Raw genomic sequence first — 17,689 nt, 5'->3', positions numbered from 1 at the left:
GGCTGACAGCTCATGACCGCCCTATGTAATAACCTCACGACTCCCAGTTTGAGAATCCCTGAATCCCAGGGGAAGGGAAATATTGTTTAAAGATTGTGGAGGCAAGTAATTGATTTCTGAACCCCACTAAAGGGAGCTGAGGAAAGTGTGCCTACAGGACACTGCTGTGCCACAAGGGGATGCTCTGGGGTAGCATCCTGCCACTATCCTCCTTCCACACCGACAATATGGTGCTTGTCATTTTATTTGGTAAAGCCTTTCGGGACAGGGAAAGTGAGGACAGATGCCGTCCTTCAGGTGAGGGTGGTACCTAGTACACTGTGCATTCTGTACTACTAAAATACAAAATAATAAAGAAAAAATGACTCCAGTGCTACAGTGGGATACACTAATGTGGACAACAACCCCTTGTGGAGTCCTTGCCAGATGGGGCTGAGAATTGTAAGATTGCAGGCCAGATATTTTGACTTCATAAGCTTCAGTATCTGCATCTGTAGGAATACATTCTGCTATACAGCACCAAAGTATTGTGTGTTAGTTTTATTGTTCTGCATTTTTTTAAAGCAGGTATGAGGCAGGCCACTTCTAAAAATAGAATTCCTCCCAATTAGCTGAATCTATTTTTAATGTTGAAATGACCTGCAACTGGCAGAGTATAATACATGGCTATAAAAACAACTTGGCTGCATAATTCATTGTCCACATAACACCTTACTGAAGTTACTCTATTAACCTTGTGTTTTAAAATGTCTCTTTTAAAACAACCATCTGTATTCAGCAGTACTTTACACAAAATAACTGGTTTTGATCATCCTTCCAGTAATGATTTAAGGAAAGGGATTGATTTTTTGCATACTTTGATAATGTCAGGATTTATTTTTCTTCAGTCACAGAGAGCCTCTCATGCAATCAGTAAAGTCAATGCTAAAGCATATAAAATTGACTTTTTAGATTCATCTATTTTTGCATTCATTACCCACTCTGCTTTAATCTTGCAAGTTTAAAAAGGGGGTTATGCCACAAAGTATTTAATGTATTTTTATGGGCCATTTGTGATGGGCATTTAAAGAGCTAATGGCTGAAGCTACTGTAGTAGCACATGTGGCAGTCATTCATAATGACAACTGATAGTCATTGGGCCAGGGGAAGAGAGTGAGAATGACTGTATAGCCTGGTGGCTAGGGTGCTCATTAAGGCAGACCCAAGTTTATGTATCACAGTCATTGGAGTGGGTCTTAAGCATTGGGGGAAAAAAAACAAAACCACCCCAACGCATGGCAGAGAGACTCAGAGCCTGGGTCAACTGACTCTCGCTCACAGGGATCATGCTGTGGGGCTAAAAATTCCCACGCAGGCTAGAGTTCTAGGCCCTTTGTTGGAGGGCTCCAGCCCAGGTGGGAATGTCAATATTGCTATTTTTAGCCCCATAATTTGAGCCCAAATCAATTGACTTGGGGTGAGAAACTCACAGCCATGGTTTTTTCTTGTTGTTGTTTTGCAATGTTGATACAGCCTACTTAATAGTTTATACAAACTGGAACAGCTTCAAGAGGAGAGATTGAGAGAGAGTCACTCCAGAATATCCCATAACCCCGTGGCTTGGGGCATTGTCTTCAACTTGGGAGACCTTTCTCCTCAGGCAGAGGATGGACTTGAACCTTGGGTCTCCCATATATTAGGTGAGGGTCCTACCCACTGGCCTAAAGGTTATAAGGGAGGGGCCTTGCCCCCCTCCTCTCCACCCAGTGTTTTGTAAACTTAGTCCACTTTTGTCAAAATGTCTAATATTGAAACAAAATATCGGGTTGGGTCAAAATGAAACATTTCATTTCAATGCTACTGAAACATTTTGGGTTTTGGGGTTCAGTCGAAACTATTCAGAGAACTTTACACAAATCTGTGAATAGTTTCCAGTTGACTGACACTGCGTTTTTCAGCAAATAGTTTATTCATCGAAAACATTTCACCTAGCTCAAGCCCTGAACTCTGTGGTAGAATAATACCTGAAGAGCTGTGTTGTGAATGCTTTTCCTTATACACCAAAATGCTGTTATTTAAATCAGAGCAATAACAATGACTTTACTCCCTTGGTATTCTACTGTTAATTGAATTGTCTCGTTAGACTGACCACCGACTTAGTAAGGCAACTCCCATCTTTTCATGTCCTGTGTATACATATAGATCTTCTCCTGTTCTACCCCACAAAAGCTTATGCCCAAATAAATGTGTTAGTCTCTAAGGTGCCACAAGGACTCCTCGTTGTTGTTTTTTAATGACTTTAATAACATTGTGCCGATAGGAATGAAAAGAAGAATTCTCTCATCTTATATCTTTGTCTGCGAAGGAGTACAATTTTGAATAGAACTAAAGAAAATAGATTATGGAATTGAACATTTCTGTTGATAGTGTTTTTCAATGGCTTCAGAAAATGTTAGCTAAAATAACTATCTTTTGGGGTTGTTACAATTTAAGGTTTAATGTATGACTGCACAATTTGTACTTAATTTTATACTGAGCCATACAGGGTGCTGCCCATAATGCAAATGCTTTTGGATCCATACTGCTGCTTGTAAGAAAAATATACAAGGAAAGCCATTGAGAAATATTACGGTTTCTTTGAGAGAGATTTGGCTGTACATTGTTATTTTCACAGCCGGTTTACGTGCTTGAAAAAGCCTCTCCTAAAGGACATCCACAGCAGCTACATGCCAAGGGACAAGTGATTTAGAGTCACCAATCTTTATTAGGAACGTGGCATTGTATCAAAAATAAACAATTCACCCTGGATTTCACTAGGCTGTGAAGACAATGTATTGGCTTATCTTGTACACTTAAATCACATCTGCTACCGCCTGGCTTGTAGATCAGCTTGGCAGAGTAATCTCTTTTGGCTTGTACTAGTTTATAGCTTTGATGAGACCATGAGAGAACAGAATAAGGAAACATTCTTTCGTAGATGTATTTCATTATAAAAATAGATAAGGCAAGTCTGTCGACATAAAAATTCAGGTTCTTGTTTTTTTCTTGTGAAAGCTCAATTTTTTCCTGTGAAAGCTCAAAAAGACATTAAAAGCTAACATGGAGCTCAAAACAGTGGCTTTCAGACCAAGAAAGAAATGCACGTTTGACTATCAAGTAGCTGTTACTTAGACAGTTCAGTATCTTTTTAACCAAAGTTCAAGCCAGTGAATGAAAAATAATGCGAAGTATGGGATATCAACTTCTCTGTGGTTTTATTTCATAGAGATGCATTTCCTTTTTATAAAAACAATGGATTGTTTATATGATGGAGAATGTTTTAAATGCAAAGCGTGTTTTCTCTCCTTGTCACCCCTCTCCCACCCTGGAACTTACATTGACAAAGGGAGTTTAGTACAAAGAGGCTAGAATATGCTGTTTATCTAATGCCTTTATCTGCAAGTAAAGTAATTTCCAGGTAATATGATATAGTGACTGTTTAGGCATATAATGAATGGCTGCCCAACCATACAATCAACTCACATCACACCCTTGGAGGTGGGAAGGAGAAAGTTTTGGCTGAGGACACAAGGTCCTCAGCCAAAATGCCCTGGGATTTTTCATGTCCAAGCAAAGTAGACTTCTGAGATACACCACAGATAGAAAGACACACTCTGTAACCTAGGTATTTATCTGCCTCAAAGGGCTATAGAACTGAGTGGATCCCATCGGGATTTAGATGCATGGGGAGTCTATGCATTGTAAACTTGATGATTCCCTGATTTTAAACCATAAACCATCCTCGGGCTGCTCAAGCATTTTTCTGCTTATTTAATTTTATTTATTCATAGCAAGCAGTTATATTTAGGCCTGATTCTGAAAAGTGTTAAGAATATGCAACCCCATTGACTTGCAGTGGATCAGACCCTTGGAGGGAGTGGATGCTGGGCACACAAGGGACAGCTGTAGTGTCAGATGTACAAAGACAAATGAGAGATTTAACGTAATGTGCTCATTCAAATATAACACATTCCAAGCCACACTGGTACTGAAAACCATGACAACAGACAGACAATATCCACTCACTGTAATTGGATTTTGTCACTGTTGCCAAAAAATACGGGGCTAGAGTCTGCCATTCTCACTCATGTTCAATAGTTCCTTACTCCTCAAGTATTTTTATTTATTTCAGTGGGAACCACTCATGGAGTGAAGTACAGCTCGAGGCTGGCAGAATTGCTAAATACAGTGCATATGCATTTTCAAATGTGAAAATGTGAGCCGCCTGGAACCAGTACCAAGGTGTCCATACACTGAGGGAGTTTCTCCCACTGCTCAATGCACAAACTTGTAGCAATTTATTATCACACTTTACACTGAGCTTTGAAAAATCAATGTACAGTGTCTCATTCCACCAAGATGTTTCATTAACATTCAGCACAATAAATACACTCTGCATGAACCAAGCCTGGTTTATCAGCTGCTACTTCCACAAGAGACTGCATGTAAATGATGATTTATTGTGGTTCAAGGAAGAATAATTCAAGAAATTAAACTGGGCGTTATCTGTAGGAAATAAAGACTTGCACCTCTAAAAGCAACAGGCCACTAATGGTTGCAAAGACATAATGTGTGAACATGTTCAGCCATGTGAAATGGGTGGGATAAGGCGGTAGAAGAAATGCAGTGGGTGAGATTTTATGGAGACCAATTAATTCTCTAGACTTGAGGTACTGGAGGTATTCTCTTTCATCCTAGGCAGCTGATGTCATCCAGGTTGTCTTTGCTCTTCATAGGGCTGGGAGCAGAAAGTGATCCCTTCCTGGGGCTATCCAGCAGTGTCCCTCTGTCTCTGTACTCAGGGCTTAGTTTTAGCCATACTAATTTGGATCAGTCATTTGTGCATCATTTCAGCTCTCCACCCCCAGCAAATTTCCTCCCCTTCCTTCCCATCCCACACACTCATTCTTTTTTTCATCAGCTCTCCCTCTTGGGTTATTTTTCTGTTGCCCATTCTGTTTTGCTAGGATGGCTGCTCTGTCTCGGTCTATATTCTAATTTGGTTTTAAATTTTATACAGTACCATATATGCTGGGAATGAATGACAGAAAACAGTCAAATAAAAATATCCATGTGACGGAATAAGTTGGGGAGTGGAGGGTAAGAAAGTGTAAATAACCTTGCACTGTATTAATGCTAGCTGAAAATATTCTGTCTTTCCTGACTACATCCCATTCAAACTGGCTGCACAGCCACGGATACCATTTCTGTTAAACCCAATCTTTGAATTGTTCTACATGGGCCTACAACAGGACACTTCTGTTTTGTCAGGTGTTTGAGGCGGATTGATGGACAAGCTGAGCTATTTTAGGATAATGAGGTTTATTAGCTAAGGATTCCTTGGCAGTCTTGTGTTAATATTATAATGGCAGTGCAATAACCACTGGATGATCTCTACTGTGTTTATAGATTAAAAGCAAGTCGGTAATGGGGTCTCTGCTGCTGCAGTGTTTCATAGTTGGAAATCAAGGGATGGGGGCATGCTTACAATAACCTAGTTTGCACTGTTGCGTGTTTGCCAACTTATTTTTTTTCTCTCTCCTTTTTTCTAGGTTTCACCAAATCTCATCCCGATGAAGCAGATTTCAACCTGAAAAGCAAGCTGATCTGGACTTGCCAGAGTTCGTGTTTCCAAACAGGAGCTCAGTGAAGGGAAATCAGTGTCTGTTTTGCAATTATACTTTTTTTAAAGGGCTTTTAAAGTAGTTTCCTAGTAGTTAGACTCCAGTTGTGATAGCTGGGTATAGCTGTTTCTCGCATGACATTGCAGTCCAGTTTTAATAACAAGGTGAATTTAATACCTAATTTTTTGATAACCTCATACTACAACCATGATTGTTAATAAGCGTTGGCTCAAGGAAATGCCTTGTAGAAGTAGTCTTATTGCCGAGGACTACATTTTTTTTAAAAGTACAGACCTGTTGTGCGAACAGACAATGTGCATGCCAACTTCCAACTGCCTGTGCATTTGCTAAATTTTTATCAACAAATTAACCACTGGAAGTGGAAATGCTGCAAATGTCATGGTCATTCTAATGCATGGTGAGGCGTTTGTTGACTTTCTTCTGGGGGATGATTGCTGAGCTTGTAGCAAACATGTAGACCCACAGATATACATCTGACACATTGGCTGCCACTTCTCTTTTGCGAAAACTTGGGTCCTCAACCTGTTACCAATAAGTCAATGGCAAAACTCCCATTGAAATCAGGGGAAGCAATTGGGCCCTTAACCTTGAATGTGTGATCATTTCCCATGGTGCTATGTACTGGTGTTAACAAGGAGAGGATACACCTTCTAGAGTATGACTCTGGTCCCTTCAATTTGAATGATGAAACCCATAAATGTGTAACCCAGAAAGGGGCTACTTTGGGATGGAAACACAAAGGGTCTCTTCCCTCAAACAGGCAAGTTGATGGCCTTTCAAAGGGATATGGGCCTGGGTTACAGAGAGGAAAGATGTGTGGACAGATATAATGCTGGGTTGTGGGGAGAAGGGTTTAGTGACCATGGAAGAGTCAAGGAAAGGAGCTCCTTTTCTGAACTGACATTTTATCAACTGTTCAAATTCGGATTGAGGAAAGTTTTAAAGTGATAAGCTCCCTGTTTATCAGCTCTTTCCCCAGGTCTTGCTGATCCAGAGAGCAAGTAGTGTTTCAGGACCCTCATGCATAGAAGCGACTGTCAAGATGAAATGCAGTTTCCTTTCCCTGGGTTTCCTATCCTCCCCACTTGATAAGGCTTTTCCCTTACCCACTCAATTACAAAGAGAACTATTGTTTTTCTATATAGTATAACTCTGACAACACAGGTCCTTCCTTCGCAGGCCAGTACAGTGTAATTCCATTACATGGGACCCCAATTCACAAAAGTCCACGTTAACCAAAGTCTAGTACTAGCGCCAGATGCAGTGGCTTCCTTCCCAATTTTTCTAAATATTTTGGAAGTTCCCAAAATGATTTGGTTAAATGAGGTCCTGTCATACCTGTGACATCAGCTGTAAGAGTCAGCTGTATGCCAGGAAGCCAGGCAAAAGAAAACGATACATAATATAAGCAACCCAGGCAGAGGGAGAAAGGAAAAACCGAACTTGAGACAGATGAGGGAGCCTCCCACTTCATAAAGTGCTATTTGCTTCATGTTGTGAGAAGAGCAGGGGGATGTTCTGAACACAGCAATGGGGGCCAGAAATAGTCCTCTCATGTCCTAGCTCCTCAGTATCCTGGGGCTCCTGTCCTTCATTTTTCTCACTTTAATGGGGAATAATAGTCCTTCACAGGGTTCTTGTAAAAGTAGGCCTGATCTACACACACATTTGTACTGGTATAACTAATTGGATTAGGGGTGTGAATGTGTATTGCTATACTGATACAGCCCCTACTGTGGATGCAGTGATACCTGTATAAATGTGCATTAGACCAAAATAGCATCTCCTCCTTTCCCTAAAGGAATAAGCTATACTAGCATAAGTACCAGTATAACTGTGTGCACACTGGGGGGTTGTACGCCTTTAACTATACCAGTATATAACTTGGGGGTATAGCCAAGGCCTACAAGTGAATATCAGAAGGAGAAAGCTGTTGCATAAGTGGCAGTGTTAATACAAATGGAGTTTTGTCTGATATTTAATTTATTTGAAATGACACTGGCAAAAGCACTCCAGAATAGCTGCAAGCACCAATCCTGCACTGACCCTAGTTTCCAGCCAGCTCTAAGATCAGGAGGTTTCCTATATTATAAGCTCTGGGAAAAGATGTCAATTAGCGGTTTGACCATTTCCACCCATTTGGAGTAAAACCAAAAAAATCAGATATAAGAAGTTATTCCCAGGGGTTTTGTATAGCTAGATTTCTATGGGATTGCTCAGTAATGGCTCTGCTATAATGGAAACTAATGCACTGTGGGTTCACATAAAACAATTCTGGGTTGATGATCGAGCAGCTAAGTAACCTGAGCTAATCCACAAAGACCCTTCATGGATAGTGTTTGCTGTTGAGAGAGTATAGAGTCCTGGGGATGTAGAAAGTAAAAAGTGCATATCATTATCTCTGTTACCGAGGATCAGTTAAGAGCCACATTTGATGGAATGGATGGGATCATAAATGGGTTCCTGCTAGCAATTACTCTTGGATTTACTAAAGAACACTCAGTGTGTATATTGTTTTTCAAAGGCAATATTATGTAAGGAAGGGATTTACCACTCCTTTAATATTTTTAATTTGTCTATAAAGAAAACTGTATGTTTAAATAAAGGAGGAGAAATCTTTAAGAAAATCTAGAGAATTGAATGTTATCTAATGGGATTAACCATATTAAATTAAGCTCAATAACAATTAATTTGGTGGAGACTATCTAAAGTTTTCCTCAGAGCATATTTACCACAACTGTGGTATCTGATAGGTGTGAGAGAGCAGCAGCAAATATATATTACTTCTCCCCCTAAGATCCTTCATTCAGATGCGCTTATAGTCTCTGATTATCATTAGACTTGATGTTCGAAAGAGAGGAAGGGTGTAATAGTAACTAGAAGTTCAATATCTCAAAACCCTAAGCAAAGGACTGGGAGCCAAGAACTCGAGTTCTAATCTTCGCTTTTCTGATTGTTCACTTGTAGCCTTGGAAAAGTCACACACATGCTCTGCTTCAGTTTGCCTAACTGAAAAGAGAGATATACCTTGTGAGGATTAATTAGCTAAAGTCTGTACAGCAAGTAATATTTTTCCTTGAGGGAAAATTCAACACTTGATCAACAGTATAAAAGAGCAGTTGGGGACTGCCACACGTGAAGAATGTTTTGGACCTGATTCTCCTCACGCTTGTATGAGTGGTCACTCAGGAGAATTTGAGTAAATAGAGTTACACTAGCAAGCGGAGATAAGAGTTGAATCAGGACTTATCAACATACAACTATAGTGTAAATATCTGTCTGCCATGCTATCTGTATTTGCCTCAGTAACTTGATACTATGGGAGGGTATTTATATTCTTAGACAAATGTCAAGTGACCCCCATAAGCCAACTGTATTAATTCTGTGGTCATGTTTTGGAAAGATTTGTATTATGATGAGTGCAAATGTATAAACTTGATTTTCATAGCAGCCAAAGCCATTCTTGTTAGTCAGCCGACAGCTTTCCTGTTAAAGAGCAGAAGCAAGTCTGGTTCATAGTTGAAATGTACAAACTAGGTAGTAGTTGTGACGATAGGTTCTCCTTTCTCTCCTCCGTGGCAACATGAGGCCAGGAAGCATGAGGAAAGTCCAATGGGACATCAATGAGATCATTACCTGGACGGCAGCATTTCATAAGACAGAGATAAAATAATGCCCTTGAGTTGAAGAAGGTGGTGATTCTGTCATATCACTATGACTTATTTCTCTAATTGTTTAAACCAATACATGATTTTGTCCCTTTTGAGAAGAAAAATGTGAAAAGGGGATATAAATGGCTATTGTACTGTAAACTATATGTCAAAGTCCTTTACGTGTACTTGCAAAACAATCAATACAAATTAAAAGATTTTAAAAGGGCTGATCATGTATATTGCTAGTGCTCTTTAGAATGAAGCATCCTAAGAATGGTCTGTTAGAAACATATGAGAATCAGCAGACTTTGTGTTGGCATATTGAATGTGCTATAATAATGATGGTGCACCTTAATACACAAAATTTATGTGATATTAGCTGGAGATAGAGGAGCTTTGATAAACAAGAGGAATAGAAAATCGGAGAGCAACAACTGAGCCCAACTCACTGGTCATAGTGCTTTCCATGGTATCTCCTCTTATTTACATTGCTTGTTTGGCCAGTCTGAATGACAGCTCATAAAAGCATCCCCAGTAAATGCATTTTTCAAGTGACTTGCAGTTCACACTGGTCAAATGTGAGTATAAGGAAAAGGAGATGCCCGGGAGGGAGGAGACCATGAGCCCACCTGCATGTAGCAATGTATCAGTAGTCACTTTGTGTGAGCTGGACACCTTAGTGGACTGATTTGTCCCTCTGGAATGAAGAAGATTGCACAAAAGGTGGGAGACAAGCTTTTTATATTTAGTAATACAAGGACTGAAGCTCCGATATTAATGTGCATCTGTAGCCTGAAAATGTTTTAAGGCATCATTCCTGCCTAAGAGGTTAAATTCTAGTGTCTGCCTGGAGAATGATCAATCATGGTGATTGCTGAAATGATGGAAATGCTACCTGTACCTGATAGATTTTTAAACGTCATTCGCAGGCATATATGTCATTGTGTCCTTTTACCACAGTATCACAACCACCACAACAAAAAAGCTGGATGAAAAGCAGGAAGAAAAATGCTCAGACTTTGAGCAGAAGAGATGTTTGCTCAGAAATAAGAGCCCTCAACAATTTCTGTGCATGGCCATGCTCCAGCATTCCCTCTTCCAGTCCATGAATTGAGGTAAAGGTTAGGTATCAGAAATACGCACGTAAGCTACAGTCTTGAACCCTGAAAATCTACCTGTCCTACTGAGTAAATTTCATTGAGTGTGGCAGGGAAGGTGCAGTTGTGTGCACAAAGGCACAGCCCAGGAGACAAAGGGCTAAATGGCTTTAAATCACCTTTAAACTTCCTGATTCTTGGCTATTCCTGGCACCTTTGTGCCCGCCAGCATATCTTACACAGCTCCTGAAGGGTAGCACCATATGGCTTCTATGGCCAGCAGCACCTCTTTGACTTTCTCAGTATTATGAACTCTAGCCCCACCCACACCCATCTTTGACACTGTTCTGTAGCCCAAGGGCTCACCTCTCAGCATGCCTCATACCTTGCACAGGACTTGATAGGTCCTGTACAAGGCAGCTTTATTAAGCTGGGCCTTAAAACCTCTAAGGATAGAGATTCCACCACCTCCCTAGGTAACCCATTCCAGTGTTTCACTACCCTCATTGAACCTCATCGGATTTCTTTTGGCCCAATCCTCCAATTGGTCTAGGTCACTCTGGACCCTATCCCTACCCTGCAGCATATTTACCTCTCCCCCCAGCTTAGTGTCATCTGCAGACTTGCTGAGGGTACAATTCATCCCATCATGCAGATCATTAATAAAGATGTTGTACAAAACCGGCCCGAGGACCGACCCCTGAGGCACTCCACTTGATACCGGCTGCTAACTAGACATTGAGCTGTTGATCAGTACGCATTGAGCCTGACAATCTAGCAAACTTCCTATCCACCATATAGTCCATTTATCCAATCCATACTACTTTAACTTGCTGGCAAGAATACTGTGAGAGACCATATCAAAAGCTTTGTACAGTGAGGGGCAACCAGTGCCTATACTCTTTAGATGATGAGTGAATCAAGACTTTAATTTGTTCTGCATTGTCCTTGTGCTGCATAAACACTTGGATAATCTAAAAGCAATCTTCAATTATGGGCAATTAGCACATTCTCACAGATCTGTCCAAGAATAATGAAAAGCTCAGCAAGCAAGTCAATAGACATCCTTAGAAATATAAAAATGAGTAAAAATGAAGCAGTTCAGCTTGTCAGTCATTCCTGTCTAGGTTAATCTAAAGAACACAAGAAGAACAAAACCCATCAAACCTGTGTTCTCCTTTCCCCGATTGCCTGCTCAGTGAAACAACACCTCTTCTGGCCTAATGTCCTGTGAGAGTAGAGAAGTAGACAGTTCCTTTTCTTATGCAACTGGCTTCAGGCTCCTCCAAACTTCAATAGTCTGCTACCTCCTTGGGTTCAGAAAAAGGCAGAAAGGTCAGTGAGAGTGTGTTTGACTGCCTGGCTCAGTGAGTAGCCACAGCACAAGGGCAGAGAGGAGGCAGAGGGGAATTGTCTGTGCCCAAGGGGGAGAGAGCTACAAGGGATAGCACAAGAAACAGCCACCTCAGGAAGATAGGTAAGTTGTCTTGCACTAAGGCTGCTACAGAACACAGCAAGAGCTGCACCCCATTACCATCAGGTTTTGTTTCAGGTTGGCTCAGAATTCCTGAAACGTAAAATGGCTGTCTTTGAAAGTGCCACAACCTGGGGGGGAAGGAAATTTTGCTAAGCTTTTGGCTCTATGGAAAATACTTCTAATGTTTCCCTCTTCTGTAGAATGATATTCGATAATTTCTCTGCTCTTGTATCGATTAATACTGACTTCTTTAGACCCTTCTCCTCCTCCCACAGCCTGAAACTAAAAGCCAGCCCCATAAATCCACTAGCAATAAACCGGAAAGATGGTGAAATCTGTCTGCAACAGCATATTCCAGTCTTCATTAAGGGGCAATTCTACATCTTTAGGACACATTAACTGCTGTTGTGAGGGAAAGAGATTACAGATCCATTTAAAAACAACAGGGACTTGCAAAATCCAGTTTATAATTTGCAACACACTTCCCCTGCAGTAATGACCATGCACATCCAGGTCAGCAGCTTGAAAGGAAATACTGCAAACTGATTTGGGTGGATAGCTGCAAAAATAATCTGATTTGGAAAATCTTTACATGTTGAGGAGGAGATAATTCTGGCAATTATCTGTAATATCTTCAGTTGAACAGTGCTGGGTAGACACTTCGGGGAATCATCAGTGTGTTTATTTCAAAATTGCGAAGGGTGGTGACTCTAACAATTATCTGAATCATCAGCTTTATAAACCTTTAGCTAACAGGTTATTTGATTCTTTACAAAATAACCAATTTGAGAAGACAGCCACTATCACCCAGAGATCTTGTTTCTATGGGGATTTTAATTGCTCAGCAGTTCATTTTAATGCCTGCTCTGAGATGATAGAATCATTCAATGATCAGAAAACAGCTAACGTAGGCAACACAAAGAATGAAGCCTTTGAACAAAGGGGTACATTGGAAAACCGCAGGTAGGTGACTGATGGCTCCACCTTCCCTCTTTCTGTACATTATTACACTGGAAAGAGACTTTCTCCCAGGAATGCCACCTCTAGAATTTTTCATGGTCTCCACATTTCTAATGTATGCTGTAGTGTTGGTGCCAGCCAGAATCAAAGGCTTAAAAAACAGAAAATTAATACAAGAAATTATATTTCAATATAGAGACATGACCCAAAGTTCAGATGACACAGCATCATCATCAGTTACAAAAACCATTCTTTTTTCAGCATTTGACGGATATTGACTTGTAACAGGTGGCATGCCCTGTGGGCTGGAGAGCCTGGGGCTAAACCAATCCTTATTACAGAATGAATGCCACCTACATGGAATCAGACAATTCCCTGTTAAGAGCAGAAGCGGGGCAGGGAGTGTAGGGACTTGCAATTATAGCTATGCTGGTGGACAGTAAAGGTGTGGGAGTGAAAGACTCCTGTAGGACCATGATATCAGGGAGCTTGGAGGGCAAAGGCCACTGAGGAGGCTCAGGGGGGCTACCTTGCCTGTGTTTGTGACTGGATGTCTGAGCCTCACTGAGGGAGAACTGGGAGGACTGGTTGGGAGAGAAGAAAAAGGCCTGGAGTTCAGAGAAAATGCCAGAGCTAAGTAGGGACTTTTTCTTTGTGTTGTTAGAATGGACTTTAGTTTGGGACTCTGGGTAGTTGGAAGCTGGTTCTGGTATTCAGCTAGCCCCCAGCAGGGGCATCGTTAACCAGAGAAAGCCTCTGTGACTTCTTTAAAGAGGCAAGAAGAGAGGAAAAGCAAAGGTGAGGAGCCTGCAGAGACACCCCAGGCCAGGAAGGGGGACTCAATAAGTAGCAGTCGTGTTACAGGGATTAAAATCTAATTTTTAATAAATGATTAAATCCCTGATTAAACAGCCTATTCCTCTTCAACAGGGCACTTCAGCAGATGCTAGCATCCATTGACTATAATGGAATTTAAACACTGTTTAAAGTTGTGTGTGTGATTATTGCTCCTGCATTCTCTAAGCATAAAATCTCCAATTTTGTTCTTGTTGGTAACATTGCTTTAAGACAGCGTTAAAATTCCTTCTTCACAGAAAACCCCATTCATTCTGAAAGCTTGTTGGAATTGTCAAGCTCATTTTTTAAATGTAATTGACTCTTTAAAAAAAAAGTTAATGAATATATTTAGATGTTTTTTCTGAATTCTCTGCATTTCAATTAATATTTTGCTTTATCATTTTTAAGTTTTCTTGGGTTTTGGTGTTTGTTTGTAATTGCCAAGTTTGATTGGTTGGTTTAGTTACATAGGATTTCTTGAAAACAAGCATTTTTTTTACTTCAAAATAAAACATTTTAGAAAACTTCAGTTTTAAAAAAGATGCAGAAGTTCTGCAGAATGTTTAGATGGGTCCATTTTGAAAAGGATTGCAGTATTCAAAAAGTAATCTTCTTTTTCTTCAACCAGCTCATCTATTCTTTTAAAAAAGAGGTATAAAATAGAGAGAGAATCATGAGCATACAAACTGTAGTGTGTTAAAAGGGAAAGCACCATGTGCAGATGATCAGCAGAGAACCACAGACACAAGGTTCCAGGCTACATAAAAACTACTGGTTGGGTTCAATACCTCCTGGTATTGAGTGATTTTGACATGTGGATACAAACAACAAAGCACCCTTGCAACTACAAAATAAATACACAATGGAAAAATCATCTGAATGAGTGACTGTGCTTCCTGATGGGCAGGAGATAACACCTTCTGTACGAATCCAAAATCTAGCATTAGATGTAGTGTTTTTATTTCTGGTTTGGTGAGTTACATAGATTCAGAACAAACATTTTACAGTAAAAGAGAAAAAAAATTAAGCATTAACTTATAGCAGGGGATTTAGAGCTTTTGACATGGTCTCCCACAGTATTCTTGCCAGCAAGTTAAAGAAGTATGGATTGGATGAATGGACTATAAGGTGGCTAGAAAGTTGGCTAGATCATTGGGCTCAACGGTATTGATCAATAATGTCTAGCTGGCAGCCGGTATCAAGTGGAGTAGCCCAAGGGTCAGTCCTGGAGCCAGTTTTGTTCAACATCTTTATTAATGATCTGGATGATGGGGTGGATTTCACTGTCAGCAAGTTTGCGGATGACACTAAACTGGAGGGAGAGGTAGATATGCTAGAGGGTAGGTGTACAAGAGTTTGCCGGGGCTCGACCCCCTCTGGGTGGTGGGGAGCCACACTGGCTCACTAACCGCAGTTGACAATTGGGGAATTAGTCTGTCCGCAGGGTCTTCCTTGGCAGCCCCTGCGGTACTGGAACGAACACCGTAAGCCCATGCCCTGGGTCAAGGTGGGGCAGTGCAGAGTCAGGAGCTCAGGCCCTCAGACAGGGCTGAGCAACAATAGTAGGCCTCAAGCCTACAAAGGCCTGGGAGAGGGGGAGACTGGCACCCACAAGCTGGGTGGCAGGAGGGAAGCAAGCCCTCCCACTCCACTGTGTCCCAGCCTGGGGCCCTAGCAGTGGCAGAAGACCCGCTGCTTAGTCAGTGGGGAGCCTGGTCACAACACACCGACACGGGCTCTGGCAATGCTGCAGCCAGACTAAGGTCAGCTGCCCCCAGGCTACTTCCAGACTCCCCATCGGGTAGTACCTGGGTGGTGTTCTCTGGGGGGTCCAACACCATAGGTTCCTCGGTGAGTGGCAGGCCCGGCAACTTCTCCCGGTAACAGGCAGAGGGTAAGTTCAGCAACTCCTCCGGGTAGCGGGCGCAGGGTCAGTTTGGCCAGTCCTGGCGGCTGCCATGGGCCGTGGTGTTTTCCCAGTCACAGGCTAGACTGGAGACGTCTGGCCTCTCCAGCAGTTCCCGCTTCACTGAGCTCTGAGGGCGAGCCTTTATACTTCCGGGTCGCTGCTTGAACCTCTGAGGGGCAGGCTCAGAGCTCCCTACCTCCATCCACCCTGGCCTCCGGATGGGCTCTTCCCCTCCAGGGCAGCGGGGAACCACACTGCCTCATTACAGTAATGATAGGGTCCAGAGTGACCTAGACAAATTGGAGAATTGGGCCAAAAGAAATCTGGCTGGGATGATTTAGTTGGTGTTGGTCCTGCTTTGAGTAGGGGGTTGGACTAGATGACCACCTGAGGTCCCTTCCAACCCTGATATTCTATGATTCTATGTTGAGGTTCAACAAGGACAAGTGCAGAGTCCTTCACGTAGGACGAAAGAATCCCATGCGCTGTTACAGGCTGGAGATGGACTGACAAAGCAGCAGTTCTGTAGTAAAGGACCTGGCGATTACAGTGGACGAGAAGCTGGATGTGAGTCAACAGTGTGTCCTTGTTTCCAAGAAGGCTAATAGCATATTGGGCTGCATTAATAGAAGCATTGCCAGCAGATCAAGGTAAGTGATTATTCCCCTCTATTTGGCACTGGTGAGGCCACATCTGGAGTATTACATCCAGTTTTGGCCCACTACAGAAAGGATGTGGACACATTGGAGAGAGTCCAGTGTAGGGCAATGAAAATGATTAGGGGCTGGGGCACATGACTTACAAGGAGAGGCTGAGGGAACTGGAGTTATTTAATCTGAAGAAGAAAAGAGTGAGGAGGGATTTGATAGCAGCCTTCAACTATCTGAAGGCGAGTTCCAAAGAAGATGGAGCTAGGCTGTTCTCAGTGGTGGCAGATGACAGAACAAGGAACAATGGTCTCAAGTTGTAGTGGGGGAGGTCTACGTTGGATATTAGATTGAATGGGTTACCTAGGGAGCTGATGGAATCTCCATCCTTAGAGGTTTTTAAGGTCTGGCTTGACAAAGCCCTGGCTGGGATGATTTCATTGGGGTTGGTCCTGCTTTAAGCAGGGGTTGGACTAGATGACCTCCTTGAGGTCTCTTCCAACTCTAATCTTCTATGATTCTCAAACTTTTGTACTGGTGACCCCTTTCACATAGCAAGTCCCTGAGTGCGGCCCGCCTTTTAAATTAAGAACACTTTTTAATATATTTAACACCAGTATAAATGTTGGATGCAAAGCGGGGTTTGGGTTGGAGGCTGGCAGCTTGTGACCCCCCATGTAATAACCTTGTGAGCACCTGAGGGGTCCCAACTCCCTAGTCTGAGAACCCGATATAGAGATTATAAATGAGATTAATGCATGCAGCAGCTTAAAGGCATTCCATGAAGTCTTATAACACTAATGTCTATTTTAACTACACTAACCCACAGGTAAGCCAGACTAGTTTCCAGCTGTGCATTTGTCAGTGTCCAGTGAGACCTGGGGTCTTGGCATGACCTGGCACCTGGTCTGCCGGTGTCACAGTGATGATGGGCAAGAGTTGGCTCATTTTGAAGATGTAGGGAAGACTGTGGGATCAGTCAGCTTTTTTTCTTTTTCTTTTTTCTTTTTTTTTTTTTTTGGCAGGAGATGGTGTGGGTATGAGTTAGACTTTTAGGGAAATGGTGCGGTCAGGAGGAAATAGGAAGGTGGAAATGGTGGCAAACATAGGTGCTGGACCTAGGGGTGGTGGGGATGCTCTCACGCCCCATGGCTTGAAATGATTTCATCATATACAGGGTTTACAGTTTGGTTCAATGACTCTCAGCACCCCCACTATCCAAATTGTTCCAGCTCCCCTCATGGCAAAATGTTTCCCAGGCTTCAGGAAAAAATACTAAAGCCAGCTCTGCCTTGCGTTTTTAACTGGGGAAATGTTGAGAAGCCACAAAGTCTGTTCTAGCCACATGGCTTCTATTATCAAGCGATAAACTACTCAGAGATGTCCAGATGAAACATGTACGAAGTGCCATTTTGAAAAATGTGCTATCTGTGAAGTGTGCCCCCA

General features: G+C 42.0%; 1 protein-coding gene across 1 annotated transcript in view; it reads left to right on the top strand.

The window, feature by feature from the left end:
- Window positions 1-9,542, top strand: part of OXCT1 (3-oxoacid CoA-transferase 1) — a 154,901-nt gene extending 145,359 nt beyond the window's left edge. The window contains exon 17 of the mRNA XM_050947017.1: window positions 5,571-9,542. Coding sequence (XP_050802974.1) covers window positions 5,571-5,612 — 42 coding nt within the window. The 3' untranslated portion in view covers window positions 5,613-9,542. The remainder of the gene's footprint in view (window positions 1-5,570) is intronic.
- The last annotated feature ends 8,147 nt before the right edge of the window (window positions 9,543-17,689 follow it).

This window comes from Gopherus flavomarginatus, chromosome 3 (assembly GCF_025201925.1).
Source record: "Gopherus flavomarginatus isolate rGopFla2 chromosome 3, rGopFla2.mat.asm, whole genome shotgun sequence".
In the NCBI taxonomy this organism is placed as follows: Eukaryota; Metazoa; Chordata; order Testudines; family Testudinidae; genus Gopherus; species Gopherus flavomarginatus.
The sequence above is the reverse complement of the archived record's forward strand: the minus strand, read 5'-3'. Positions and strand labels throughout refer to the sequence as shown.